We start from the raw sequence: 27,792 nt of genomic DNA on the forward strand, positions 1-27,792 counted from the left end.
CTCATTTCGCATTATTGGCCGAGGGAGCCGGTGTACAGCTTCCAGGTCATGTGGCCAGCATGACTAAGCCGCTTCTGGTGAACGCCGTTCAAATTCAGATAATTTTGTATGAATAAGATCAGCACCAGACTTTCCCACAAGCTGAATTAACAAGGCAGTTTGAAACAGCATTTCAAGGTCTTTATTACTGAAGTCAAGGGGTACAGCCACCTATGTTTTTTTAAAAAAAATATTTACAAATGTTTTAAGCAAAGCTGCTAAGTTTGAGGATAGTTAGGATCATCAATAATTGTTATATTGCCTGTACTCACAACCCAGCTTTATGATGACCAGAAGATAGGTTGGCAAATAGCACAAATATGCCTCTTTAAATAATGACTGAAAATGATATTGATGACTGTACTTCTGTGATGATATACATGGTTATGGTTCCTCTTTTCAAAATAATAGTGCACATTAACAGGTTATCAACCTGCATTTTGCTCTTAAATCAAACACCACGACCTCCCCTGTTCTTGCTCTGAAATAATAGTAATAATTATAAACAAATGCTCTTTTAATAACATTTGAACAGCAAAATATTTTGTTACTATTAAATATACATATACTTGAGATGTATGGGAAACCTTGCAGATCACACTTTTGTCATAGAAGCAAAATATAATTTAGTATCATGCTAAAATGATGCAGCACACCTGAAAGTTTGAATCCTCTGAAACTCACACACAAGAAATTAAGTGTACACAAATAGCTAGAAGATTCCAGGCCAGGTTGTGAAATACTTATACCACACAGTACTTTTGTTGGTTGCAATCCAGAGGAAGGCACTGACCAGCCCTCGTCTGCCTCCACACAAAACATATAACCCACAGTTGAAATGGGATTTTCAAAAATAGATTGACATTTGGAATGGAGGTTATGTTAGAAAGCAAAGCTTTTGCATGTGCAAAAGTCAGGAGACTTGCTGGGTTATGCATGAATATTCCACATTTCACATTCCTTTCATTTAGGGTGCATTTCGTTATTTGATTTAATATCCAAATGCAACTTTGTTTTTTTAAAGGACAATAGTTTCTTTTTTAGAGGGTGTGGGTAAAATCAGGGTCTACTATAGTTCCACAGTAATTCCCCTTTTCAGCAGTACAGGTTGTGGTGCTGAGAAATTTCGCAAATACTCCCATTAGAATAAGACTGCTGAGCTCTGGTTCTAAATGAGTCTTGAATCTCAGCATTCTGTTGTGCTGCTACAACAGCCCTACAGTGCAGGCTGCTGAGCTTTAAAAGTACTAGGTAAAATAGAAGATGCTTGCCTAGTTCTGAGCCTGAGTAGTAGAGGGTCTATATTTAGCTCTCCCTCCCTGTGGTGTATTAGAGAGGTTAGAAGGGGGATAATGGAAACCATATGTGCTTCTCAGGGTGTGCATTTCCAGACCCTAGTATCACTCCTTTTCCAGGATACTTTAAACCATAAATATTCCTCATTATTACCCATTAATTTAGCTCCAAAGATATCGGAAACAATAATAACAGCATATTGGGTTCAGGGATTAGAAATTAAAGTTGGGGGTTGTTTGCCTCCAAGGCGAGGCTTGCACTGTGAGCCTTAGTTACAATTCCCCCCTACCTACATACAAAGAAAAGGCTCAAATTTTTGCATCTCTCAGAGAGTGAGAGTTATTCTCAATTCTTGAAGGGGGAAGAGTCCTAAAAATGTTTATGAGCAAATATTTTTCGGCATGTCTGGGAGGTCCCCAGAGCCACCAAGTATCGGGGGGGGGGGATGAGTTAATGGGACAGTGTGTGGAATGCTGTGCCATAATGGCAATAGATATATTTTCTCTCTCTAATGCATTTAGTGGCAACATTTCAAAGGAATGAAATGAATTGAAATGAATCAAATTGAACTGGAATGAATCAAAATTAACTAGAGTAAGGCTACATTGCTTGTGTTAATTAATTAGTTCATTAAAAGATACTTTAACACTCCTTGAGAACAAGAACCAAAATGACACTATTATCCCTGACAGCATCTTTAAAGTGAATTATAAATGAATGTATCTTCTGTGAATACTAAACTATTTTCTCAAAAATATCTTCAGCAATTTTTGTTAAATTTAATTTGCCTAATGAAATATATAGAAATAGGTTCTAGTTTTCTTGAGCATCTCATAAAAATATAGAATTGATAATCTAAGAGGGAAAATATCTGTTTATTGAAACTTTATAAAAATTTAAAATATCCATATAAACTCAATTATAGAATTTGCAAAGGTAACACTTCAACTACAAAAATATACCTTTTGTCTATGTCAACTGGATTACTTATAAAATTGGAATTGCTTTAAGAAGTCACTGTCAGGTTCACAAATTCAGTTTTGTAATTGAGTGCTTTAACATATATAAACATACTAGATTTTACCTTTGGTATATAATTTTAGCTTTGTGCTTTGAACTGAGACAAGGGAATTTGGAGTTTGTTTAATGCTTCTATACAAGCAAAATAAGTATATTCAAACAGAATATGTGATGCCTATTCACTAGAAACAATCATTTCTGTTTATCTCAAGATGATGTTGTTTTTTCTACCCAGTGACATACACACACACAAGCCCTTTGAAAATATTTTCTGCAACATTTGTTTTCTTGCATTAAACATTTCAGAGCATCTGTATAAGCAATGATATGTGGGTCTGGTTTTCATGGCACAATAATCCAATCTTTCAGTTTGAATACATCCCACCACTCTGCAGGTTTAGACGATATGACAAGCTGTTCTGTGGCTTATTTGACCTGCCTGAGCTCCATACAATGGGAAGAAGCCACACTGGATTATTGTGACATGCAAACAAGACCGTGATATATGTTATTTACTCCTCACGGAGTCTTATGACCACATCGTAAGACAGAGCACCCTTTTTTTAAAAAAAGTTGCTTGCCTGCTAAAAGCAAATGCAATTTCTAGCAAAGTAGTGTGTATATCTTCTCAACACAGAGATTAGAATTGACAACTTGAAGCAAATGTATTGTACGTACAATGAACTGTGACAGCTTTCTTAGGATTCTTCTCCCTGTTGGTGGGCTGCAACAGGTTTTGATCCCCATATGTTGGAATAAAAATTGTGGCAGGTCTTCACTCAACTGGGAACCCTGGAAAAGTAGGCCTTCCAATCACAGGTGAGTGCTGCACACACGGGCACATACGGATCCTTACTATAGTTGTGCATTTCAACACATGGACTGGACCAAGGGCAGAACCTACTGCTAGCTGCACTTTCACTATGTGGTGAAGATCCTTAGCCTGTGAAGGGAGCAGAAAAAAAATAATTATCAGATTTAATAAATTGAACCTATGCTAGCTACGTTAAGAGGCATTAACACCCGAAAGCAAAAGATTCAGCTCTTCTGCATAATGGCAATCAAATGCCACAGGCATTAAAAAAATTCAGCTGTAGCACAAGAAATTCAAACATCTTGATTGACAGAATGTACAAGTCCCACTTAATCCTGATTGAAATGAAGATTCCAGTTGTGCCAGCAGAACTCTTCACGAGTTTTCATGCTTCCTTTTTGTACTCTGCCATCAAAGGTTCTAAACAGAATCTGAAGTCTTTGTGGAATTTGGATAGAAGAGATTCATTTTTGACCTTTAATTAAAAAAATTAATATAAAATTCCTTCTGAAATTCTTATGTTCCCCAAAAGGTGTTTTTTCTCCTTTTACACATTTTTATGGCAGTAAAGATCTTTCAAAGTTTTTAGTTCTTCAATTAGAGTTTTGTTCTGGTTTTCAAGAACAGCAACTCGATTTTCAAGACATTTAACATATTCTTTCTTCTTTCTACGGCATTCTCGAGCTGCTTCTCTGAAATTCAAAAGCAAAGTTTGTCAATTATTACATAGAAGTCAAACTAGTTTGGAATTACAAGCATTCTGCTTTTGCTTCATAGCTGATGTTCATCTAAAGATGCTTGCCTTTATCATTTCACAGACTGAAAAGTAAAACAAAGCCCCTTTCTTTGAAAAAAATGCTGATGTATCTACTTGACATAAAAATATTTAAAGAGCTGCAAGGATTAGCTCTCTTTGTAAGCTTGCTATTTTTGCCCAAATAGTTCAAATTATTTATCATATTAGTGATCCAATGTTTTTTTAAAAATGGTCCTGAAATCTGTAAACGGATAAATTATTTCATCTGCCTGAAGCACACATTTCAGGGGAGTACATTTTGGCTTTGTGAACAATAATGCTTTGGGGCTAATGAGAAATTAGAGGGTATCTCATAGGCAACTGGACTAGATGGGCCATAAGCCTGATTCATCAGAGCCCTGCACATGTCCTTAAATATGCTTTTAATAAAGTAACTAAGTTTGTCTACAATTACACATTTGAAGAAAAGGAAATACAGGGGCTGCAAAAGGGGGTATCTGTGATACCCTGTTGAACAAAGTGACATTGTCCTCAGGATGAACATCCACAGCAAATATTTACGACAAATACCCGAAGAGGGATGCGGCCATGGTCTCGTTATACCATTTCTTATAGCTGGCTAGTTTATTAACACCTTTAAGCTTTCTTTATCATACCAATAATTTCAAGACTTTAATAAATTGCCACTAGCATTGTTGGGGCAATCTAGTCTCTTCAAATTGTATAACAAGCTTGCAGTGCCTCCAAGGAGGTACAAATAGAGTGGTGCCTCGCTAGACGAATGCCCTGTAAGACGAATTTTCCGCTATACGAATAGGTTTTGCGATTGGAGGTTGCCTTGCAAGACGATTAGTTTTTTTATGGCCACCGCTTCGTCTTGCGAAGTGTGGCCATAAAAACCTCTGATTGCAAAACCTAAGGGGGCATTCGTCTAGCAAAGGGGAACGAGCTGCAGCACAGGAAGAAGGCAAAGGAAGACCAGCTGAGAAGCGCTGACAGCTGTCACCTCTCAGCTGATCTTCCTTTGCCTTCTTCCGGCAGCTGCAGTTCGTTCCCCTTTGTGTTCCGCTGGTCTCTGCCGGTGAGGGGCAACCGGCAGAGACCAGCGAAACACAAAGGGCTGTAGCGCGGGAAGAAGGGGAGAAGTGGAGGAACTGCTTGGGGTCTGGCCTGACGACAGCGGCAAGAAGGGGAGGCCTTCTTGCCGCTATCGCCACCAGACCCCAGCCAAAGGCAGTTAGCAGCGGGGTTTTTTCGCCGCTTGCATTCCCCCAAGGGGGAGGCAAACGACGGAAACCCCCCGCTGCAGACGGCATAGGGTGCAGCCTCGGAAGCCTCCGAAACTGCATCCCATGCCAGCTTTGCGCTGCGACTTTCTCAGGGAAAGCAAGCGGGCGGGCTAGGTGTCCCCCGCTTGCGTTCCCTGAGAAGGCACCCGGCTTTCTCAGCGAAGGCAAGCGGGGGACACCTAGCCCGCCCGCTTGCGTTCCCTGAGAAAGCCGAGTGTCGGGGGAGGCAGGCGGGAGGCGGCGGCGGGAGAAGGTATTTCCCCCCCACCGCCTCTTGCCCCGCACCCCCGGCACAGAGCGCAACTTCGGGCGTCTCCGAAGTTGCGTTCAGTGTCGGGGGAGGCAGGCGCTGCGGGGGGGCTTTTTGCCATTTGCCTTCCCCGAGCCAAGGGGGAGGCAAACTGCGAAAAGCCCCCGGCCGCAGCGCCACACTTTGGCTCTGGCTTGGCGGTAGGGGAAAGGCGCATCGTTCCTTCGCCTTTCCCCCACCCCTCCCGACAGAGCCGGATCCGACGAAGCTTCTTCCGATCCGGCTCTCTTGTTGGCAGCAGCGGCGCTTGCTCTCTTGGCTCGGGGAAGCGCCTGCCTGCCTTCCCCGAGCCAAGAGAGCAAGCGCCGCCGCCACCAGTTCCCCTGGAGCCCATAGGAACGCATTAATTGACTTTTAATGCATTCCTATGGGAAACGGTGCCTCGCTATACTAAATTTTCGTAGGAATTGAGTCTTGGAACGAATTAATTTCATCTAGCGAGGCACCACTGTACAGTATTAGTGGCTAGTTGTATTTACCACTCTCATCCTGAGACACAAGTGGGAATTAAGGAGATGCTCACATATGACACCTGTGGATCAGCTGCCAACCAGCTATTGGGCCAAGTAGGTCTTGTTAACATATGCGGCCCTTAACAATGCAGGACCAGTTACCTGAAGGACCACCTGGCCCTTTGATCACCTGGGAATTAATTTGTGTGCAACCATATAATTTGAGATTGAGATCATCTGTGGAAATTCTATTTGTGGCACTGCCCTACAGAATATCATAGGGCAGTGACATGAAAACAGGCTTTTTCTGCTGTGGTCACTACTACAGAAAGCTCTCCCTTCTGCCATACATGAAGCACCAACCACCAGATATCATCTGAAGATTTGCATTTTTGCCAAGAAGTTTCCTAATCCATAAGACTGGATCTTGTTTTAAGTGTCTGAATTTCTCCCTCGTGTTTTTATATTGCTGCTTTATTGGTTTCAGGTTGTGGTTTTGTTGTAATGTTTTAATTGATATCTTGGTGGTTGTTTTTAGATTGTACACAGCTTAGAAATCTTCGAAATATTAAGTGGTTTAATAAACGCAAATAAATAAATAAATAAATAAAAGCACAGTGCATGTGTCTGTGGTGTTGGAAGGCAGGACTGGCTGAAATCTGCTTCTCCTTTGAAAACCTCATGAGTTTCCCTCCTGTATAACTAATGTATTAAGTCTTTCTTAAAAAAGAATGAACAGCCCCCTTCCCACATTGTTTCTTTAAACTGGAAAAGTTTGAAGAAACAAAAGTTATCAAACACGCCAAATAAGTACAGTGGAACCTCGGTTTACGAATTTTCGGTTTACAAACGCTGCGGACCCATCTGGAATGGATTAATTCACTTTCCATTACTTTCAGTGGGAAAGTTCGCTTCAGTTTATGAACAGACTTCCGGAACGAATTACACCCATGCTTCGGGTTAAGTACGCTTCATGTTGAGTACTCCGCGGACCCGTCTGGAACGGATTAATCCACTTTCCATTACTTTCAATGGGAAAGTTCGCTTCAGTTTATTAACGCTTCAGTTTATGAACAGACTTCGGGAACCAATTGTGTTCATAAACCGAGGTACCACTGTATAGTCTAAATAAGCATTTGTTTAGAAAGGGAAAAAATATTTCTTGGGCAGTGGGGAAGAGGGAAAAACAGCCAGTAAAGCAAGATGAGCGCCGCAACCCCAGAGTCGTCCACAACTGGACTTAACCGTCAGGGGTCCCTTTACCTTTACTGCTAATCTTGGGTGATATGATTGTGTAGCCAAATATTCTATGGGGAATATATTTCAGTGAATGCCTAAGACCAAATGGAAAACCAAATACCTGTTTTTCATCAGCCGTATTTCACGTTTCAACTGTGGATCATCCGTCTTGGTTGACTGAGATGTCAAGGAGACAGGAGCTGTCATCACAACCGTCTGGGGGAGGGAAGTGGTGGTTGGTGTGCTGCGTATCTGGTATGTCTGCATGTCTCCTGATGCAGCTGTTGAGGAACCACAGTAAAGAATGCTGTGAAGAAAGGTGTTTTAAAGATTTCCTGTTTGAATTCGGGTACACACAGCCAAGCACAAAATGTACACAGCTGTGCAGGGTGTAAATGTAAAGAACTGGATATGGCTCAGAAAACCGTAGCCAGATATCTCTTAAGGGTTGCTCAAAGATAAACATTACACCTTTTCAACAATTTTATTTTTACTTTGCTTTCTTCAGAATGTATTTTGACAAAACCATTTTGAAGCAGCAGCACCTTCAAAACAATACTGATGAATATACAATACAGTATTGGTTAATTACATAATTCTGCTGACTTCATCCCTAGACAGAAGCTTACGAAAGCCCAACATGACACTGGCAATGCAAAAACATTATTTGTGTTAAAACTGGGCCCTCGGCTGCTACATGTGCAATGTTTGTTCACCAGCCCAACTCCTGCCTGGGTCGCAGACCCAAGGCATGCTTAATGCTGTACATGCAGATGAGGACACCTTGTTTTAAAAAGACTGCAGAACCCTGGGTTCTGCATATGTAGTATTGCTTATCAATAAGGCTTTAGGCATGACACATACAAAAACAAACATGATTAATAGAAAAAATTAGAATAATCTGTGACAGTACTGCATTTTTTTCTTAGCCTCAGAGGCAGCCAGGATGAAAACCCTTCTCAAGAATCTTTGGACTGGTGCAGATGAGATAAGCATGTTTAACGGAAATTAACATGGGCTTCATGTGGCCATAGCCGTAAAGCTAACATTCCAATCGCGTGAGAAGGAAATCCTCAGGATTAGGATTGGGCATGAAAGCTGCTGCCTAACAAAAGAATTAGTACCCAGCTACAAAAAGTCCCAGCTCCTGCCAACCTAGCAGTTTGAAAGCACGTCAAAGTGCAAGTAGATAAATAGCTACAGCGGGAAGGTAAACGGCATTTCTGTGTGCTGCTCTGGTTCACCAGAAGCTGCTTTGTCATGACCTGGAAGCTGTATGCCGGCTCCCTCGGCCAATAATGTGAGATGAGCGCCACAACCCCAGAGTTGGTCACGACTGGACCTAATGGTCAGGGGTCCCTTTACCTTTAAAAAAGTAAAGGAGGTGCCATCCCTTGGAAAACTATTGTGGCGGGGAGAAATAGGAGCACTTCTAAATTATTTTTAGTAGGTACTTACTCTGCACTACCACCTGGTTGCTTGGCACAAGTATCTGCTGACCATCAGATGTCTGTACATACTGTAATAGCGGAGTCCCACCAGCATTTGTAAAGGTCTGCAAACCCTGCACACACTCTGTTGCCGGGCTGCTCAGCTGTAATGGTCCATTTGGAGCAATGGCAACTTTAAGACAAGAAATAACAAAACAGAGAAGACACTGATAAGTGTTTATGGTAGGTTTATAACTTTTTGACCCCCTGCCCCAAAGTAAAACCAACGATTTCCTGTATCAAAGGGATGAGCTTTTACTCAGAAACACTGAAAAAATGGATACAGGTAGGTAGCTGTGTTGGTCTGACGTAGTCAAAAATATATATATTAAAAAATCCTTCCAGTAGCACCTTAGAGACCAACTAAGTTTGTAATAGGTATGAGCTTTCGTGTGCATCTGAAGAAGTGTGCATACACATGAAAGCTCACACCTACGACAAACTTAGTTGGTCTCTAAGGTGCTACTGGAAGGATTTTTTTATTTTGTTTTGAAAAAAATGGACTAATTCTTTTCAGTTCCAAAAAAAGATCTCCCCAAAAGGAAAAGTTAGAATCACAGTACAGTATGACGTCATATGACTCAATGAAAATGACTTCAAGAACCTGGCAGAAATTTTGAAACCTTGCAAAAAAGCATTGTGGGTATTTGAGAATCACTGGAAACGGGAGCCATCCATACTCCACAGATAACAAGAAGTAATCAGTGCTAGGAACATGTAATCAAAGTGATGCAGGAATTTTATGGTGCTTGCAGCAGAAACAAAGACAAACTGCAACTTTGATTTATTCTAATCAATAAGAAGTGTTGTACAATGTACAAAACATTGTACAAGCATTAGAAAATGTGCATGCTCTATTTCTCCTGTATTATAATACATAAATATAAATATAATTACATAATACATGACAGTTACCTGTACAAAAACCAATTTATTGATTTTGGGCAGGACCTCTTTTTCAAAATATTTGGAAATGACAGATCATTGTTTTTAGGCAAAAGTTCATCTAAGCCAGGCACCCCCAATGTTTTTGCCTACAACTCCCATGATCCCTAGCTAACAGGACCAGTGCTCAGGGAAGATGGGAATTGTAGTCCAAAACATATGGAGGGCCGAAGTTTGGGGATGCCTGATCTAAGCTATAGGAAGATGAGGTTGTAAAAAAGTTATAACCCCAATGTACAGCTATCACGTTCCTTCTGTTGTGCCGATACCACAAAAATCTTCCACAAACTACAGTCTCTTTCCTGTGAAGAATTTACTTCATTTTGCAACCAGCACCTTCATTTGCCAAACCACATCATAGAATCATGGAATTGTAAAGTTGGAAGGGGACCCAAGGGTCATTTAGTCCAACCCCCTGCAATGCAGGAATCCAAACTAAGGCACCCATGACAGATGGCCATCCAGCCTCCACTTAAAAACCTTGAAGGCGAATCGCAACATTCCCTTCCTTTTGCTGGCCTGCAAATTCTGATTTATAAACTATTTAGTAATAGATGAATAAAAAAATAATTCTCAGCAGAATTGATATAATAATTTCAGAAGAGACCTTTGCATTATTCTCAGGCTAATACAAAATTCAACTTTAAAATATTTCCAGAAACAGCATTCCTAACACAGACAAGTAAATAATACATACTATATTGTCCAGTGCTTGTTTGGTAAACGGGCGTAGGGACAGACATTGATGTGATAGTAGAGATACCAGGACTTGCTTCATCTCCTTTCCTGTCTCGTGCGTCTTCAGAAGAAAGATCATTGAAGATTTTTCTATAAAAATTACAACCAAGATACCAGGCATGACTGAAAAAACACTTTTTAAAAAATGTAATCATTACTCCCAATGCATAACCCTAGGTATGCAGTACAGGTGACTCACATCTTATGCTTATTTTACTTAGGCAATTGCAGCTTTGCACGGGTGGTGGAGAAGTAAATAAATGAATAGAGGGCAGAAGAAACCCACTCTCTGTTTACTGATTCCCCTTCTGCACACACAACTGCACAAAGCTGTGATCGTGGCAGAGGTGGATTTCGGGAGCATGACCGGTTCTGCTGCACTGGGTGCTGAGCCTAGGGGGCGCCACCAGGCATCATAACTGGCATAGTGTTTGAAGTAGAACAAGAGAAGGTGGGGGAGCATGCATTGACTTTGGGCCTCGCACAGGGCACTGCTGAAATCTGAGAGACCCAAGTCCGCCGTGGATTGTGGGCTTACCTGGTTTTGGGAAAGCAGCGTGAGGGCTGTAGCAGTGTCCCAGAGCCCTCACGCTGCCTTCCCTTGGGTGAGGCACCAGGCTTTGGGAAAGAGGCACAGGAGCTCTGGCATGGTCCTAGAGTCCTCTTGCTTCCTTCCCAAAGCTTGGACAAGCATTTTTATGTATACATGTGGACCTTCATGTAAGATGCGAGTTACCCTTATTTCTTTTCATGGTGAACAGAACCAGAATACAGGGAGAAAGATGCTGCTTTGTAGCTTTGGAGAAAATGACAATTATTTACCTTTTTTAAAAAAATAAAAAAAATAAAAAGTTAAATAAAATAAAATAAAAAGGGAACTGGATTGTGTTGGTAGGCCAGATCCTTATCACGACCACCACTCCGCAGCTTCTGAGGGATCTGTCAAACCCTGTGGGCTGCATGCATCTTACCAACCAGAAAAGCTCCACTGAAGAGCACCGAAGAAATGCCCTGTTTAGGGAAGCTTTTAATGTTTGATGGATTTCTGTATTTTAGTATTTTGTTGGAAGCCGCCCAGAGTGGCTGGGGGAACCCGGCCAGATGGGCGGGGTATAAATATTATTATTATTATTATTATTATTATTAGGAACTGACCTATAAGATGGACGGCGTGCTAGGATTCCTCTGGCTTTCTGTGAAGAGCCTATGCTATCTGAGGAATCTTGTGAATCGTCACTCTCTGACAAAGACACCTGAAAGAAACACATTTGTATTATTTTGTTTAATAGCATAAGAGACAGCAGGACACACCTTTTGGGAGTGCTGAATCATCAGGTTTTCAACCATTTGCAAACGGATTTTAATTACATTTAGACTTAACAAGTTTCTTCAAAAAGAACACACCACTACTGCTATTTAAACTAAGAAAATTAAACATGATCCATTGTACAGTTTGGAGTTCTGAAGTAATTCATAGGACTGCAATATAAAACAAGCACACAAACCACAAACACTTACTGCAAACTCATGAGAAAAGGAGTTGGTCAAAGTTCTTGGAATAGTTGCAAAAATATTTGGTGTCGGGTATGTTGAAAAAGATGGGTTTTAACAGCAGTGCAAATGGTGATAGCATTAAGAAGTCAATAGTCTATCATTCTTCTGTTTGAATAAGTGAATAGGTGTGATGTAGGATGGAACAAAGATTGGTCTTTGCTGGTACAGGTCTGCTAATCATTAAAATCAGAACAGCACCAGTTTATTTTAAGAATATCTAATTTTGCAGTGAAGCCTGTAGCAATGTAATGATATATATTCAAGGCTCCAAACTGAAAATATGCAGATTTAGATAAGGAAGGAAGAACATAAGGAAACAAAACAGGAATGTCTCAAGGACTCTGGATTTTCATTCTTTCTGCACACTTCACCAGTTTGGCAAATGTCAACAGTCCTTCTGGTGTTCCCAAATAAACGTCTTTCATTTACAGCTAACTGGTGAAACAGCAGCAAAAGCTCCACAGCTCTTGCAAAAGTATGTTGGTAAAGTAAAACAAAAATAAGGCTGCTGTCAGGAGAGAGGGGCAGCTCTAGCCTTCCCTCAGTTTTCAGCAATGAATTTGAGCATTTATATCCTAGAGAACTCCTAAGTGTAAGACGAATTCCTCTATATTCCAATCAAAATGACTGGTTTTAGATATTTGACATATCTAACACAGACAATGCACAAACATTAGATTTTTAATTATTATTTTTAGGGGGCAATACTATTGCTATCTTCAACTAATTGAAGGGCTATCATATAGGCGGAGCAAATTTGTTTTCTGTTGCTGGAGAGGGCAGGACACAATCCAATGAGTTCAAATCTCCAAAAAGGGATTTTCAACTACTGTAATCATCTGGAAGAACTTCCTGATAGCATGAATAGTCCAACAGTTAAACAAGCTGCCTTTCATTAGATGTTTTTAAGCAGAGGCAGGATGGCCATCTACCAAGGATGCTGTAGCAGCCAAATTGAATTAGATTACCTTTGAGGTCTCTTCCAATGCTAAGATTCTATTATTATAAATAACTAACAACACCTTAAGAGAAGGCTTACAAAGCTTTTCAAGACAGCTGAAAACATACACAATTGATCAAAACATGAAAAAATACAGATGGGGGCATAGAGGGAAGGCAGGTTTCATTGGACAAGTGGAAGTTGTCCACTGGACTTGGTTTCGACTTTTTAATTAATTGGTGTCTAGCACAATATTATGCATTTTAATAAATATGACAAAATAATAGTCCATAATAATGATGTGGAGCTTTGCTGACTTGCTGTTGTCACCCCACAATAGGCTGAAATGCACTATAGCAAAATTCGGGTGCTGTCAATAAAATTTCCAAAGAAAGTAATACCTGCACTGATTGCCCTTGTGGTGAGTGAATGACAGATGAGGTTTGAGCTGTATGAATGACTCCCTGGACTTGATCCCCAGAGAGCTGAACCACTGTCAGTGGAGTTTGACCTCTAAGGGACATCTGAAATAAATCAAGAGTTGATTAGCCAAATCATGAAAAACACAATTTAGGCAATAAATCAATAAGCGCCTACATATAATGACTCTGAGATTGAGGAAGAATAGTACTACCGGTAAATTTCTAGTAAGACAAGACTTCTTAAGTGAATATCGATTTTTGAATAGTGGCTGCATTTAGCCAGCTATCATATCAAGACAACCTCAGTTACTGTGCACTTTTAAAAAAAATAAACATTTTTATTAAAATTTCTAATTTAAACATTTTTATTAAATTTTCCAATTTAAATATCTAATCCATTTTCAAATTATACAAATTATGCAAATATCAAACAATTAATCCAAATCTTCTGCCCAATTATACAAATTTAATCTGACTTCCCATGTTTCAGACTCAGAAGGCCTAGTCATCTTATAGTCACTGCATTTCTATTCAATATAGTCCAGTTATCCTATCTTCTTTCAAGTCACTTAGTTATTCCAGCAAGCAAGTTTAACCAAGCAGTCTATGATTCTGTGTGAATTTATGCCTATGATTCCCTTCTGTAAGTTAGCACTGTCTCTTCGCATGCTTATATCTTGCCAAGTCAGTCCAGAAATCCAAAAGTCCTTTTCACAGCCGGCGGCCGCCATCTTCAAGCAATCCCAATAAATCAAATCTTTAAGCCTCTGTGATGATTTCTCCAAGCCGCTACTCAATACAGCCTTTTCAGGGGAGATTTTGCCAGGTCAGAACTGTAAACACACATCTAATGTTTTATTTATGGCTCACCCCCCCCCCCTTTGACTGTTATCGTAGCCAGCTTTGTATCCAACGTGGCGAGCTCTAATTTGTAACTGCGTCATGTCTCAGAAATTTCTTGACAAGTTTCCAGCTGCTAATGAGATTGCTTCTCTTTGATGTCCATGAGTTAGGGAGTCTTTAGCCACATTCCAGGCAAGTCCATAAGTACAAACTTTGGTTATTTATATTTTCAATTCACACAGTTTATATATTTAAGAAACCATATTCTCTCAATAAATTTCTAACTTTCCAGTCCCGCTTGCTTTGTAAATGTTGTATATGGCTCTTCTGGGGGGGAGTTTTGTTAAGTAGATAGTAAAGCACAGTAAAGCATAGTTATAGAGTTCTCGCCCCCCCCCCTTCCGGTCCGTCACATACCATTTCTTGCTCTGATGTAAACATTCCCGTTATCCTTTATTTTCTCAGTGGCTGAGCTTAGCAGAATAAATCTTCCTTCCTCGTCTGAAGCATGTCCACAACTTATATCCAATTTTTCTCTTAAGCCATGGAGCCTGGTTCGCTCGTAGAATCAGCGTCCAGGAGATCCAGACTCCCACGGGGGCTTTCCATCCAGTGCCCCCAGCCCCTCCTTCCTTCCGAAGTTGAAGCTGGTTGATGGGCATCTGCGGATGAGACTGCGTATTCCTGTACCCCCCAGGAAGATTTCGGGAGGCTGCTTACTCCTATTACAGCCTCTGATTACCCCGTGGGAGCCCGAGAGATGTTATTTTCAGCCATCTTCTACGGCGCCCCAAGCAGAAGTGAGTTACTGTGTACATTTAACACGAGTTCACACTAGATGTCCTCAGGGGTAATGTGCCACTCAAAACATACATGATTTTCAGCCCAAGTAAGATCATTTTCCAAATCTAATAACACAAATGTGGCTATTTTATGTAATTATTCATTTCTGCTTTACAGTAACTAAGACAAAGATGGGCAACCTGCAGCTTGGGAGCCTTTTGCCCTGACCTCATTTTATGTAGCCCTAACACATCCTGAAACTGCCCCCATTCCTCCATGCCATCACTCTTCCCTCTTTTCAGTTAATTTTCTCCTTTTTTTTCTTGACCTTTAAAAAGGATTTTGTCTCCCCCCCACACACATTTTTTTCCTTTATTATACAATTGGGAGATGCATTATTTATTTATAAAAATAAATAAATCTTGTAAAAGCTTTTTACTGACTGCATGGCTTGGGGAAAGTAATTCTGCCCATCCCCAACTGTCTCTGAGATTGGTAGTCTTGTTTGTGCATATATACATATACAGGCTTTGGCATAAGCACATCTGTAATTGGGAATTCTACTCTGAGATCACTATAGTGAAAAACAAAGCAGGGCAGTCTTTATTCCAAAATAGCTAATTCAGAACACTTTTGTCTCTGGATCTGTCCACTGCCTGTATATGGTTCCCAACAGATTACCCTAGAGAAAATTACCTCCCCCGCTGCCAACAAAAAAAAAGCTTGACCACTGAGCCTAGGGCTTGCTGATCAGAAGGTTGGCGGTTCGAATCCCTGTGACAGGGTGAGCTCCCGTTGCTTGGTCCCAGCTCCTGCCAACCTAGCAGTTCGAAAGCACGTCAAAATGCAAGTAGATAAATAGGAACCGCTACAGCGGGAAGGTAAACGGCATTTCCGTGTGCTGCTCTGGTTCGCCAGAAGTGGCTTTGTCATGCTGGCCACATGACCTGGAAGCTATACGCCGGCTCCCTCGGCCAATAATGCGAGATGAGCGCGCAACCCCAGAGTCGGTCACGACTGGACCTAATGGTCAGGGGTCCATTTAGCTTTTTACCCATGCTGTAAGATGTCATGCTTTTCTGACTTCCACCGACAAGAAAGTTCTGAAATTCAGACGCTCTGCAAGAGAACCCAAATTCATTAATTTTCAGTGCCATCTAGCAAGTACAGCCTCTGCTCTTTTCAACTCAGCTCAAGCAGAGCACATGCATAAGCACCAATAAAATGAAACTTCACAACATCAGTGCTTGGTGGACTGCACCCTTTTATTTGCTCCCGTCCTTTGTGCTAAGGTCAGAAAGGCCATTGGAAGCAAAAATACTGAAGCCAACAACAGCCGATTAACCAGTATTTTTATAGATTTGTTATGATTCTGTGACTGAGAGACAATTTTTCAGAAGTAGCAACTCTTAAGTTAAAAAACATGGAGATGCTCAACTTTCCCATTTCTTTGCTGAGCCAGTCAGCTTAGGTGATCCCGGAATAGGATCTAAAGAAAGAACATTTGGATTTTATGAGACATGCCAATATCTAGTGGATATGGATGCATTTTCAGCTCCACAGAGGAAACACATGGTCAACTCAAATTCCTGGAAATTATGTATGCACACACACACAAATATAAATATATAAAGGGACCCCTGACTATTAGGTCCAGTCGTGACCGACTCTGGGGTTGCGGCGCACATCTCGCGTTACTGGCCGAGGGAGCCGGCATACAGCTTCCAGGTCATGACAAAGCGGCTTCTGGTGAACCAGAGCAGCACACAGAAACGCCGTTTACCTTCCCGCTGTAGTGGTACCTATTTATTTGCTTGCACTTTGATGTGCTTTCGAACTGCTAGGTTGGCAGGAGCTGGGACCGAGCAACGGGAGCTCACCCCGTCGCGGGGATTCGAACTGCCGACCTTCTGATCGGCAAGCCCTAGGCTCTGTGGTTTAACCCACAGTGCCACCCTCGTCCCTGTAAAAAACAACAACAACAACCTAATATTGTACAGTAAAATTTCAAATTAACCTACTTAAAAATTCCTCAGAGGATCTGACCTTAGATAGCTTTCTTTACCTGTTGGGAAATACGAGAAAGCTGAGCTGCTTGTAGCGTGGTACCTTGTAAAGATGCTGCTTGTGGGGGTGTTGCTGAATTGTTACTGCTGCTTTTGTGAGCCTCTTCCATAATCAGCCTATAAGAAACCAAAAGACAGCAAAATGCAGAGTTCATTATTACCCAAGAGAGATGGATGCTTTTCAAAGACTGCCAGAGGACATTATAAAATAACACTGCCTTGTTGGTGATTACTGTCTTGGCTCTACCCACAGTTGTGTCTGGCAGCCATCGTAAAGAGGATGTTGCATCAGTTGTTGTCAATATGTGCAATTCAGAGACAGGCCTAAAACAGGCATCCCCAAACTGCGGCCCTCCAGATGCTTTGGCCTACAACTCCCATGATCCCTAGCTAACAGGACCAGTGGTCGGGGATGATGGGAATTGTAGTCCAAAACATCTGGAGGGCCGGAGTTTGGGGATGCCTGGCCTAGAACCTTGCTGAAAGCAATGGAACTTATGCAGCCTGAAACATTTTAAGTCTTGCTGATTTCAATGAGACTTTGGTACACTGAACTTCCCACTGACAAGTATTCTGGACACCAACATTGCTCCTGCCATGAATTTTGGACCTTCAAGAAATACAATGGCCTTCCACTACGCTAGATGGACCATTAGTTTGAAACTGTGTAATACGGTTCTTTATATCCTTGTGAGTGACACCTATTTGATACAATAGTGTGGTAATTAGTCACATCATGATCTTTTGTCACTTATATATTCTATTTTTACTGAAATGAAAAAAATGCATATATAATAGTAGTTTGGATACAGAGCTCCTGTGAACATAAATCAGTGCACAGGATGCTCCTGCCTTGGGGCAAGGAAAGAGGGTTTTTTCCCCTGATTTCATCACCCCCCTGACCCCCTCAAAAGAATTTCTAGAAGAGCACGGAGGAATTGCAGGAAGAAAGCAGAATGGGTGAAAATCACCTCCACTGTGCCACAGGTTTTTCTTCTCCCACAATAGGGGAGGAGTGTTGGTGGTGGAATGCAAGTTATTTGTATTCTAGTTTGTTTCAGAACTTTCTGCATCTATGATATGTAACTACCATGCATTTTATTACACCTGCTGCACAATTAAGCATTTCCTGGTCAACAGCCCCAGTGTATGCACAGAAAGTGTTCCAATAAAAATACCTCCGAGGCAGTCAAAGATGATCTGAGCATGTTGTTACACAACTTTTGAAATAGTTGCAAGAGCTGTTGCTGAGAAACTGGAAATTACATTTCTCTCAATGGAAATATGAGTCATTGATTTTCCCTGCCGAGACCAACCACAGGAGCTCAGTCCTAAAACCTGAAGAATGCAAGTCACCATAATGAAAAAGTCTCAGATGAACAGTGCTATCAAACAGCAGACACCTCTCATGAACACAATGACAACTTAGCACATACTACGCTCTCTCTCTCTCTCTCTCTCACACACACAGATATTCTACAAGTGAACTCAGATGTTGAGTTATAATAGCTACAAAGAGAAAACCAAGCTGCTAAGCAACGAGGGAGGTATCAGCAGCTCAGTGGGATGCCAAGATTTGCAGAAACAGAAAAAAGATTTCGGAGGGGAATGTAAGAAGACAACCCCCTACCCCCACAGCCCAATCATATCAGACCATGCTCAGTGACCATAAAATGCTCAGTAGTTTTATGGGCTGGGGGACATACTGGTGGTAATAGAGAAATAGAGCCAGCAATGGCTGGTTGGCTGGGACACTGAACAAGAACATTCCAAACTGCAACATTCAGTTGCAGCTCGACTTGTACTATTCTACTGCTTTGGTTTTCAAACTATCCTCCAAAGAATTCTGGTGTTTCTCAATAAGGAGATCAGTAAAAGTGGGGAAACTTCCCTAAAAGGTAGCCTGCCCACCATTACCAATATCTGCAATGTGCAGCTACCCAGGAGTTTTGTGAGTGTTCTATAAAGTGCCCTCTCCGTTCACAAAGAATAACAATGAGGCACAATAGGCCTGGTCAGTGCTCTGCAAGAACTGTGCATCCTGGAACATGCCCCACAGTCTTCTGCAATGAGAAGGACTTAATCAGCTGAAAAGTCAATACAGGAGTTCCTTAAAGAGTTTGAAAACTATGTACTTTTTGCTAATTACAAAGGAGGGGGGAGGCTAATTCAGTATTATTGTTTACAAATTGAAAGAACAAGGCTTTTAAAAGCTTGTAAGGAACACGGTCTGGAAATATCTCTTCCATCTCAGGGAATCTCTATTATAACCTTCCACACAAAATGAGACATAAAGGTGTCACAAAATAACACCATCCAACTACAAAGAACACAGTGTTTGCATTTTGCAGGCTAAGATTGTGATAACTATATTACCTATTATTATTATTATTATTAATAATAATAATAATAATATTTCTATAGCGCCCTTTATCCAAGGATTGCAGGGTAGATTACAATATAGAAACACAAAATACATGTCATAGTAACAAACAAAAACAATACCCTCCCATTCAGTTTAAAAGGCCATAGTGTGTTTAATTAGCCAAAGGCCTGGGAGAAGAGGAAACTTCTTGCCTGATGCCTAAAGATATGTAACAAAGGTGCCAGGTGAGCCTCCCTGGGGGGAGAGCATTCCACAAGCAGGGAGTCAAAACAGAAAAAAGCATGTTCTCATGTTCTCATGCCCTCTGGACTCTTGCAAAGGAGGCACATAAAGAAGGGTCCAGATCAATTCATATTGGGAGAGGTGGTCCTTGAGGTCTTGTGGTCCTGAGCCACGTAAAACTATATAGATCAAAACCAGCCCTTTGAATTGTGCTCAGAACTAACTGGCAGCCAGTGCAGTTGCACCAGGATTGGCATTGTATGCTCAAACCATTTTGTCCCAGTGAGCAACCTAGCCACTGAATTCTGCACCAGCTGAAGTTTCTCAATCATTTTCAGAGGCAGCCCCACATATAATATATTGCAGTAACCTAACCTAGAGGTTACCAGAGCACAGACAGCAGCAGTTAGGCTAACCCTGTCCAGATAGGAGCGCAGCTGAAGCTGAGGGAAGGCACTTCGTACTGCTGAGGCCACTTGAGACTCAAATGACAGCAATGGAACTGGAAGGAGCAATGGAACTCAGATGAAGTTTAACCCCACCAGGAGCAGGCAACCTCCCATCCATCCTATCTAGCGATCCACCCAGTAACAGCCTCTGTCTTATCTGGATTCAGCTTCAGTTTCTTGGCTGTCATCCAATCCATTATTGAGGCAAGACAACGGTCCAGCATATCCACTGCCTCACCTGCAGATGTAAAGGAGAAGCAGAGCTGTTGTGTCATCAGTACATTGCTGACAATGTACTCCAAAACTCTGGATAACCCCCCCCCCCAGCAGTATCACGTAGAGAGAGATGTTAAACAGCATGTGGGATAAAACTGAACCCTGAGGAACCCCACATTGAAGGCTCCACAGGGCCAAAAAGCACTCTCCAAGTATCACCCTCTGAAAATGACCGAGGAAGTAGGACTGGAACCACTTTTAGACGTCACTAACTGCCTGTGCTGTGTGCTGCTCACTCACCCAACCTGCCGCACCTCCTACACCATACCTCCCTGTCATGGGCTGGCTGGATGCAGAAGAATGGTGGGAGGCACCAGTCGGGGAACCCCCAGAGGAAGAAGGCTCAGAGCCAGGGGATTGGTGGTGGGAGGATGAGTGGTCAAAGGGAGAAGAGTGAGAAGACTGGGAAAAGGAGGCGTCAGAAGCTGCAGGGGCAACAGGGTTGAGTAAACAGGAAGATGCGCTGCGGCAGACAGCAGTGCACTGCAGACTCACAGAGGCTTAGTGCAGGCAGGCTGTGGAAGAAGACAGGGAGTCTTCCCCTAATGCTGTGACCAGCTACTAACCCTGCTGGTCTCCCAGAATGTGCAGATAAATGGGCAGAGCAGCCAAGCATGAGGGGCAATGGATGGAAGTTGGGCTTCCAGTGATTTGCGGGTTGAGTGAGATGGCTGACAGCGCAGAAGAGTCAGCAAAGCAGAGCAGGCAAGCAAGTCTAATGAGAGGGGTGGCACATATGGGAGCGGAGCAGGCAAGGTGCATTGAGTAAGAATGGTGTGAGCAAGCTGCAGAGGTGGCAAGGAGTAAGGGGAGGGAACTTTGGCGAGGAGTACAGTAATGGGAAGCGGAGGGGCTTTGCGGGAGAAGTGCTTTGGGAGTAGGGAGGTTGCCAAGTGAAGTGAGCAGGGGTGCCACTTCCTAGTTATAATTAAAACAAAGGCAGAAACTGAGTCAGAACAGGCTGAGTCAGAACTGAGTCAACATACTACTTTCACACTTTTGTGGGTGCTCACAAATTCAAGGAGAAAAAACCAGGTGAAACATAATCAAACTGGGTTCTGCCTCATAGACAATTTCTAAAATAAATGAAAACGTTAAAAGGTGATTGGAGAAAATGAAAGAAAAACATAAAACAATAGCAAGTGTCTCAAAATGTCTATTTCACACATTCAACTCTTGACCTAGACAAAAAATAAACGAGAATTGCAATTCTCCATATATTTGCATAATTATTTATTTTCATTTATATGGACCCTTGCATTTTTTAATTGGAGTGACATAATGTAATTACACAAGAAGCAAGTTTATTACTTCATTGGTAAAAAGGAAATGAAAGTCCCTTTCATATGCTGTTCTTATGCTAGATTTTACAAAAACATTAAGCTTGGTTTAGCATAGGAACAAGAGTGGCAGGTGGGGTGCCATGCCAACATCCTCCAGGCAGCTGCATAGCTCTTTGCCCAGTCCTTCCACAGTTGATGGGCCAGTGCCACCAGCAAGGGGCAGCTCAATGTGCCTGCCCAAGTGGCAGATGGGTAGAAGCTACTGCCAGTGGTGGTCAAATCTCAATTGATTTGGGCAATGGGAAGTTAAAAAAAAATGCTCTGATTGAAAATTTTCTACAAAACCACCATCACTGCTACCGATTCGAACAATGCAAAACAAGACATTCGTCTCTAATATGAAGCCTGCTTTATCTAATCACAATCAATTCTTTCCTCCATGAACAAATGAAATTTAGTGCTTAATAGTCTTCTTTTAATTAAGATGAAAAGAAGTCAATATATATTGGCTTCATCTATCAGCAATTTAAATATTCTATTACCCGTATATTCCGGCGTATAAGACGACTGGGCATTAAAATAATAGTTTGGGATATACTCGCCGTATAAGAAATACGACCCGGCCGGCGTATAAGACAACCCCTGACTTTTGAGAAGATTTTCCTGGGTTAAAAAGTAGTCTTATACGCAGGAATATACAGTATTATTTGCTAAACAAAATGTAATCAAACAATGAATACTGAATTACTGATATTAGTTGACATGACTAACTCCTCTAAATTACCGGTAAGTCACTTGATGCAACAGAAGCACCATAATCTCTTCATGCAGCCTTATAGCTGTTACTTTATATACTGTTTCAAGAGTATCTTCCAAAATACTAGTTTTCCGGAGCAGTGAATTCACACTTCCTAATGTGGTGGTTTCCAACGTACCATCTTGCAGCACTTCTGAATCTAATTTAACCCTCTTATTACTTAGTATGCCTACTGCAATTTTGAGTGTTCGAAATACTTCACATTGTTGTAACCTTCCCCCAACCTTACAAGGTAGGCCATCACATGGAGTTCATGCCAAAGGAGGGATTTAACTTGTGGCTTTCACTAACCTAACAAAGTGAGAAAGAACAATCTTATAATTCTTCTTCTTAAAGAGCTTAATCAACTTAGGCTTTTCTTGTAATTATTATATACTGTATGTGGAAAGGATTTCTATTAACTTGTTATAGAGTTCCCAATTCTTTGGTATTTTGGAAGAACTATACTTCAGGAGAAAAGAAACTATTCCAATTAACCACTTTAGATGCTGAGAGAATTCTGTAGCCAACTGGAAAAACATACGTACACTCCAGCTCTTGGCAACTGTAAAATATTTAGATCAGGCCAAAATTTTCCAGAACAGAGACAAAACTGGAAACAGATAATCATCCAGAAGAGTTTCATAGCTCTCACTAGTCGAAGAAATGTAGCTTTCTGTTCCGATAGCACTTTTGCAGAATCGTGAAAACTGTACAAATCACTGTCCAGAGTCTATATCAGGGATGTAAACATCTCTAGTATCTGCTGGTGTATGGATACCTGAAATATTTTTACCACCTTTGTCCAAATGTAAGGCTAAAAGGAAACGTTAACAACTAACTGCAGCCCTAATCAGGCACTACTCATGTGAAGGGGCAACAAAGGGGCTGCAGGGACTCACGTTTAATCCTAACCCAGTCATCCTAACCCAATCATTCTGGACTCACAGCTGTCCATGGAGATGCAGGTCAATTCTGTGTCCAGGGCAACTGTCTATCAGCTCCATCTGGTACGGAGGCTGAGACCCTACCTGCCTGCAGACTGTCTAGCAAGAGTGGTGCATGCTCTAGTTATCTCCCGCTTGGACTACTGCAATGCGCTCTACGTGGGGCTACCCTTGAAGGTGACTCAGAAACTACAACTAATCCAGAATGCGACAGCTAGACTGGTGACTGGGAGTGGCCACCAAGACCACGTAACACCGGTCATGAAAGATCTACGTTGGCTCCCAGTACGTTTCCAAGCACAATTCAAAGTGTTGGTGCTGACCTTTAAAGCCCTAAATGGCCTCGGTCCAGTATACCTGAAGGAGCGTCTCCACTTCCATCATTTTGCCCGGACACTGAGGTCCAGCACCGAGGGCCTTCTGGCGGTTCCCTCGTTGTGAGATGCCAAGTTGGAGGGAACTAGGCAGAGGACCTTCTCGGTGGTGGCGCCTGCCCTGTGGAATGCCCTCCCAACAGATGTCAAAGAGGGAAACAACTACCAGACTTTTAGAAGACATCTGAAGGCAGCCCTGTTCAGGGAGGCTTTTAATGTTTAATAGATTATTGTGTTTTATTTTTCTGTTGGAAGCCGCCCAGAGTGGCTGGGGAAACCCAGCCAGATGGGCGGGGTATAAATAATAAATTATTATTAATTATTATTATTATTATTATCGTGCAGCTTGTGCCAGACTCCCACGTGCTCAGGGGTAACTTTGGCTGCGGGGAGCCTTTTTTTCTTGTGCAAGTTTCTAAATCATGTGGGGAGCCAACACAACTAGGAAAGGCTTTCCATGGTAGAAGTTACAGCTGAACAAGTGGGAAGCTGGCACACTCCATACAAAGATGGGGGTGGAGCTAAAAGGTATTGCCCCTTTGTACTTGTGTTGCCCCTTCATACGAGTTCTTACTACTTTTCTTTCTTCCTCTCTTTGTTCTGTTTAATATTGCTAAAAGTGTCCTTTTGTTTCTCCTACACAAAATGTTTGATCATCTTGATGATGTAATGTTTTACTTTCTGATCTTTCTCTATACCACCTTAAACTTTGATCAAGCTTGTAATTTGCTACTATGTGCAGCAGGAAGTAATTGCACCTAAAGAGCAGCCAAGCAGCAAACTGTACCTGCCCCACACTATGCCCCCTTCTAAAGCTGTGTCACACATATACACAGCTAAGTCTAGTTGAAAGCACAGCTTATACTGTCCCATCTTTACCAAGCCACAAAGAGTTAGCAATGCATAGTATCCATGCAGCCACTTGGTAAACTGGCTGGCTGCAAATATGCAATGAGGATTTTACAATTTTGTAGCTTTAGGAGCACACTATAGATAACCAGCTTACCACTGAGTTACATGTACACTACAGTAAACTAACACTAATGTTCCAGTCTAAACTCAAGGTTCTTCAAAAACTCCTTGGGCAATCTAAGACCTCTTATTCCAGTTAAACATCTTGATCTTTTTTGCTCTTGCTTCTATGTAAGTCGCTCTCTTCATAATCCACTTGCGCTCCTCTTATGTGTTCCAATGTCTTCTGAAGCAAGGTTAGCAGAGATTCTATGGTGGCGCCTTCTGTGTGAATTCCCTGTCCTGAGAGATTACATCACATTCTTCTTTATTTCTGTTCCACTGGCAATTGAACTTAACTTAGTAAAACCAGCTTTTGATTCTGTTGCTGCTTAATGTACTGATCGAGGCTGTCCTCTTTTTTGCCAATGTTTATAAAATAATTTGATAATCTGACTTTAATAGTTTGATTACTGTGCTTTCTTATGTGAATTTTTGTTTTATTTAATTGCCTTAAGCAAATCCTTTATGGAAACGTGTGATATAAATTATTAGAATAATGATTTATGATAAGACTATTGTGCTCTCTTTTAAGAAATGCTCAAAACATGCCATTGTTTTCTTATTTTACTTTTCATTAATTAAAACAGCTACTACAACTTAAAACTCATTTTAATTACTTTAGATTTGGGCTTACTATTGCTTACACATTCCCTCCCTTTTTCATTTTGTTTCTTGAGCATTTTGTAAATTGTAAACCACTTTGGGCAGGAATCTATCTATTTTCTTGTTTGCAAAAGTATCTAGTAAGCACTTGGGTGTAGTAGTAAAACAATTATTTATAGTGCATCACCATTGTACACACTTTACAGAACAACATAATCAAAAGAAATAGTCCATGCTCCAATAAATTTATAACTAACATTTCAATAGTGAGGAAGACAAGATAAGATGAAGAGCAGGAGTGGGAAACCAGATGCTGGTGGACTCCGGACTCCCATTAGCCCTATACGGCATTGCCAATGGTCAGGAATGCTGGGAGCTACAATTCAACATCTGGAAGGCTACTGGTTCCCTATCCTTGGAGGAAGGCAAGAAAAACAAGAGATGGTTGTCAAAGCCCTAAATACCAAAATGTGGGTTTTGCTGAAGTACTTGAAGGAAAATTAACAAATTAACAACCAATTATACAAAACGAGCCTTTTCTGAGGTGGCTCTCTGTTTGTGGGATGCTCTCCATTGGTAGGCTTGCCTGGTGCCTTAGTTTCATATCTTTAGGCACCAGGCAAAAACATTCCTCTTCTCCCAGGCCTTTGGCTAATTAAACAATCTATGGCATTTTAAAATGTGGAGGGTTATTATTGTTTGTTACTGTGGTATTTATTTTTGTGCTTTTATATTGTAAAACACCCAGTGATCCTCAAGTGATGGGTGACCTAGAAATGTAATTAATTAATTAATTAATAATACAGCATCAATGGGTGGTGTTTTTTTGTTTCCAAAGGTTATTTATTTTAAAAACTACTTCTTACTTTTTCACTTTGATAACAGGCCTCCAAGGTGGCCTATATTAAAAGGAAATGAACATGCAATTAACTCAGATAGTCAAAGGCACAATTACTTCATGAGTGATGTAAAAGAGAAACTGCAAACATCCCTTTCATAGAATATTAGCGTTGGAAGGGACCTAAGGATCATCCAGTCCAACCCCTGCAACGCATTTTAGATTACTTATTTGGATCACTCGTTTTAGATCACTACAACTCTACATTGTCTCTTTAAAACAATTATGAACAAGAATTACCCTTGAAAGACATATTAGAAGTAGCCCCAAAAGTTGGGCGAACTAGAGTAGATTATTTAAAGGTTCTCTTTTTATTATCTTCAACAAGCTCAGAGCCATTTCACAAGTCTTGGTTTGGCACAGAGTATATGGTCAGCTAGAAACTGCAGCCAATTCTGCCTATCTATCCAGAATTCATGTATGATGTTCATTTTCATTCACCTGTCTGCCACTGTTTTCACATTACGACTCACACACTCCCTTTCAACATACCGTTACAGCATACACCTTTCCAGAGCTGCTTCCCAAAACCCACTAAAGACCAGTAAAACCAGCAGATTCAAGCACACCTAAAAACGAACAGCAGAATAAAAGCAGCAGTCATTGTAATTTGACTTCTGTGAACTACCCTGAATATTTTGTTCAAAAGGCAGGATATAAATATGTTAACTATATAACCCCAGCACAGCTTTACAGATAGAATTTTAAAGCCTGGGGGAAATAAAAATTTTTAAAAACAACAATCGGAGTTGATGCCAGGCGAGCCTTCCTTTGGAAAGCAGATCTTAAGGATACACCTAAATACACACAGCGACACACAGACGACACAGAGCACTGCGGAAGTTGCACCTGAGCACAAAGGAAGCCGACCTTCCGTTTAAGATTAAACCCATCACGTGACTCGCTTTAGGTACTTAAAAACTGTATACAGGCGTTCACTGCAGCCAGCTCCAAGGGGCCGAGGTCTCTTTTCCCTGCTCCCCGCACCAATAAAACACCGGAGGGTGCCGAGCTCCCCTCAAAGTTGATGGGCGTTGTCACTCAAATGGTGGTGCCACAACGGTTATGTGCGTGTGCCATAACCCCGTTCGCCTCCAGCAGCCCCTTTGGGGTCTTCCGTTAGCCACGGGCAAGAGGCAGCGGGGCGAGGCAGAGCAGGGCAAGGCAAGGCAGCATTTCCCCCGGACACGACCGCGGCCTCCCCCGCTTCGCCGCCCCGCGTCCCCCCGTTGCCCTTGGTGCCCGTCAGCACGTTCGCGGCAGCCCCAGCCCACAACCTGCCCCTTCCGTCTTTCCCTGCGGGAGGCGGTACCTGCCAAGCGGCGCAGAACGAGCGCCCGAGCGCCCGGTTGAGACAGCGAGCCCAGGCCAGAGAAAGAAGCAGCATCGCGGAGGCGGAGGCAGGAAGAGCCTCAGGGCGCACACCGGAAGCCCTAACCCGCGCGAGGCTCCCAAGAAAAAGAGTGCAGCCCTTTCATTGGCTGAGAGCCGCTGGGTGGGCGCGGCCGGCTCTTGGCTTCGCGCTGCGAGCGGGAGCCCCCTGCAGT

General features: G+C 41.9%; 1 protein-coding gene across 8 annotated transcripts; it reads right to left on the minus strand.

Annotated features, from left to right (window-relative positions):
• Nucleotides 1–158: 158 nt before the first annotated feature.
• ATF1 (activating transcription factor 1) lies at nucleotides 159–27,708 on the minus strand. 8 transcript variants are annotated; one of them, XM_035103802.2, is made up of 9 exons: nucleotides 27,558–27,575; nucleotides 16,978–17,114; nucleotides 14,566–15,056; nucleotides 13,285–13,407; nucleotides 11,545–11,642; nucleotides 10,349–10,479; nucleotides 8,675–8,839; nucleotides 7,338–7,497; nucleotides 159–3,861 (listed from the first exon to the last, which is right to left on the minus strand). In XM_035103802.2, exons 3-9 carry the CDS (start codon nucleotides 14,587–14,589, stop codon nucleotides 3,717–3,719), a joined length of 846 nt encoding a protein of 281 aa, XP_034959693.1. In that variant the 5' UTR covers nucleotides 14,590–15,056; nucleotides 16,978–17,114; nucleotides 27,558–27,575; the 3' UTR covers nucleotides 159–3,716. The 8 variants fall into 8 exon arrangements, with proteins under 8 accessions (XP_034959693.1, XP_034959703.1, XP_034959699.1 ...); XM_035103812.2 differs by lacking the exon at nucleotides 14,566–15,056 and having other exon boundaries at nucleotides 16,997–17,114; nucleotides 27,558–27,708; XM_035103808.2 differs by lacking the exon at nucleotides 14,566–15,056 and having other exon boundaries at nucleotides 17,041–17,114.
• Nucleotides 27,709–27,792: the final 84 nt, after the last annotated feature.

The sequence above is a fragment of the Zootoca vivipara genome, chromosome 2, assembly GCF_963506605.1.
Source record: "Zootoca vivipara chromosome 2, rZooViv1.1, whole genome shotgun sequence".
Taxonomy (NCBI): Eukaryota; Metazoa; Chordata; class Lepidosauria; order Squamata; family Lacertidae; genus Zootoca; species Zootoca vivipara.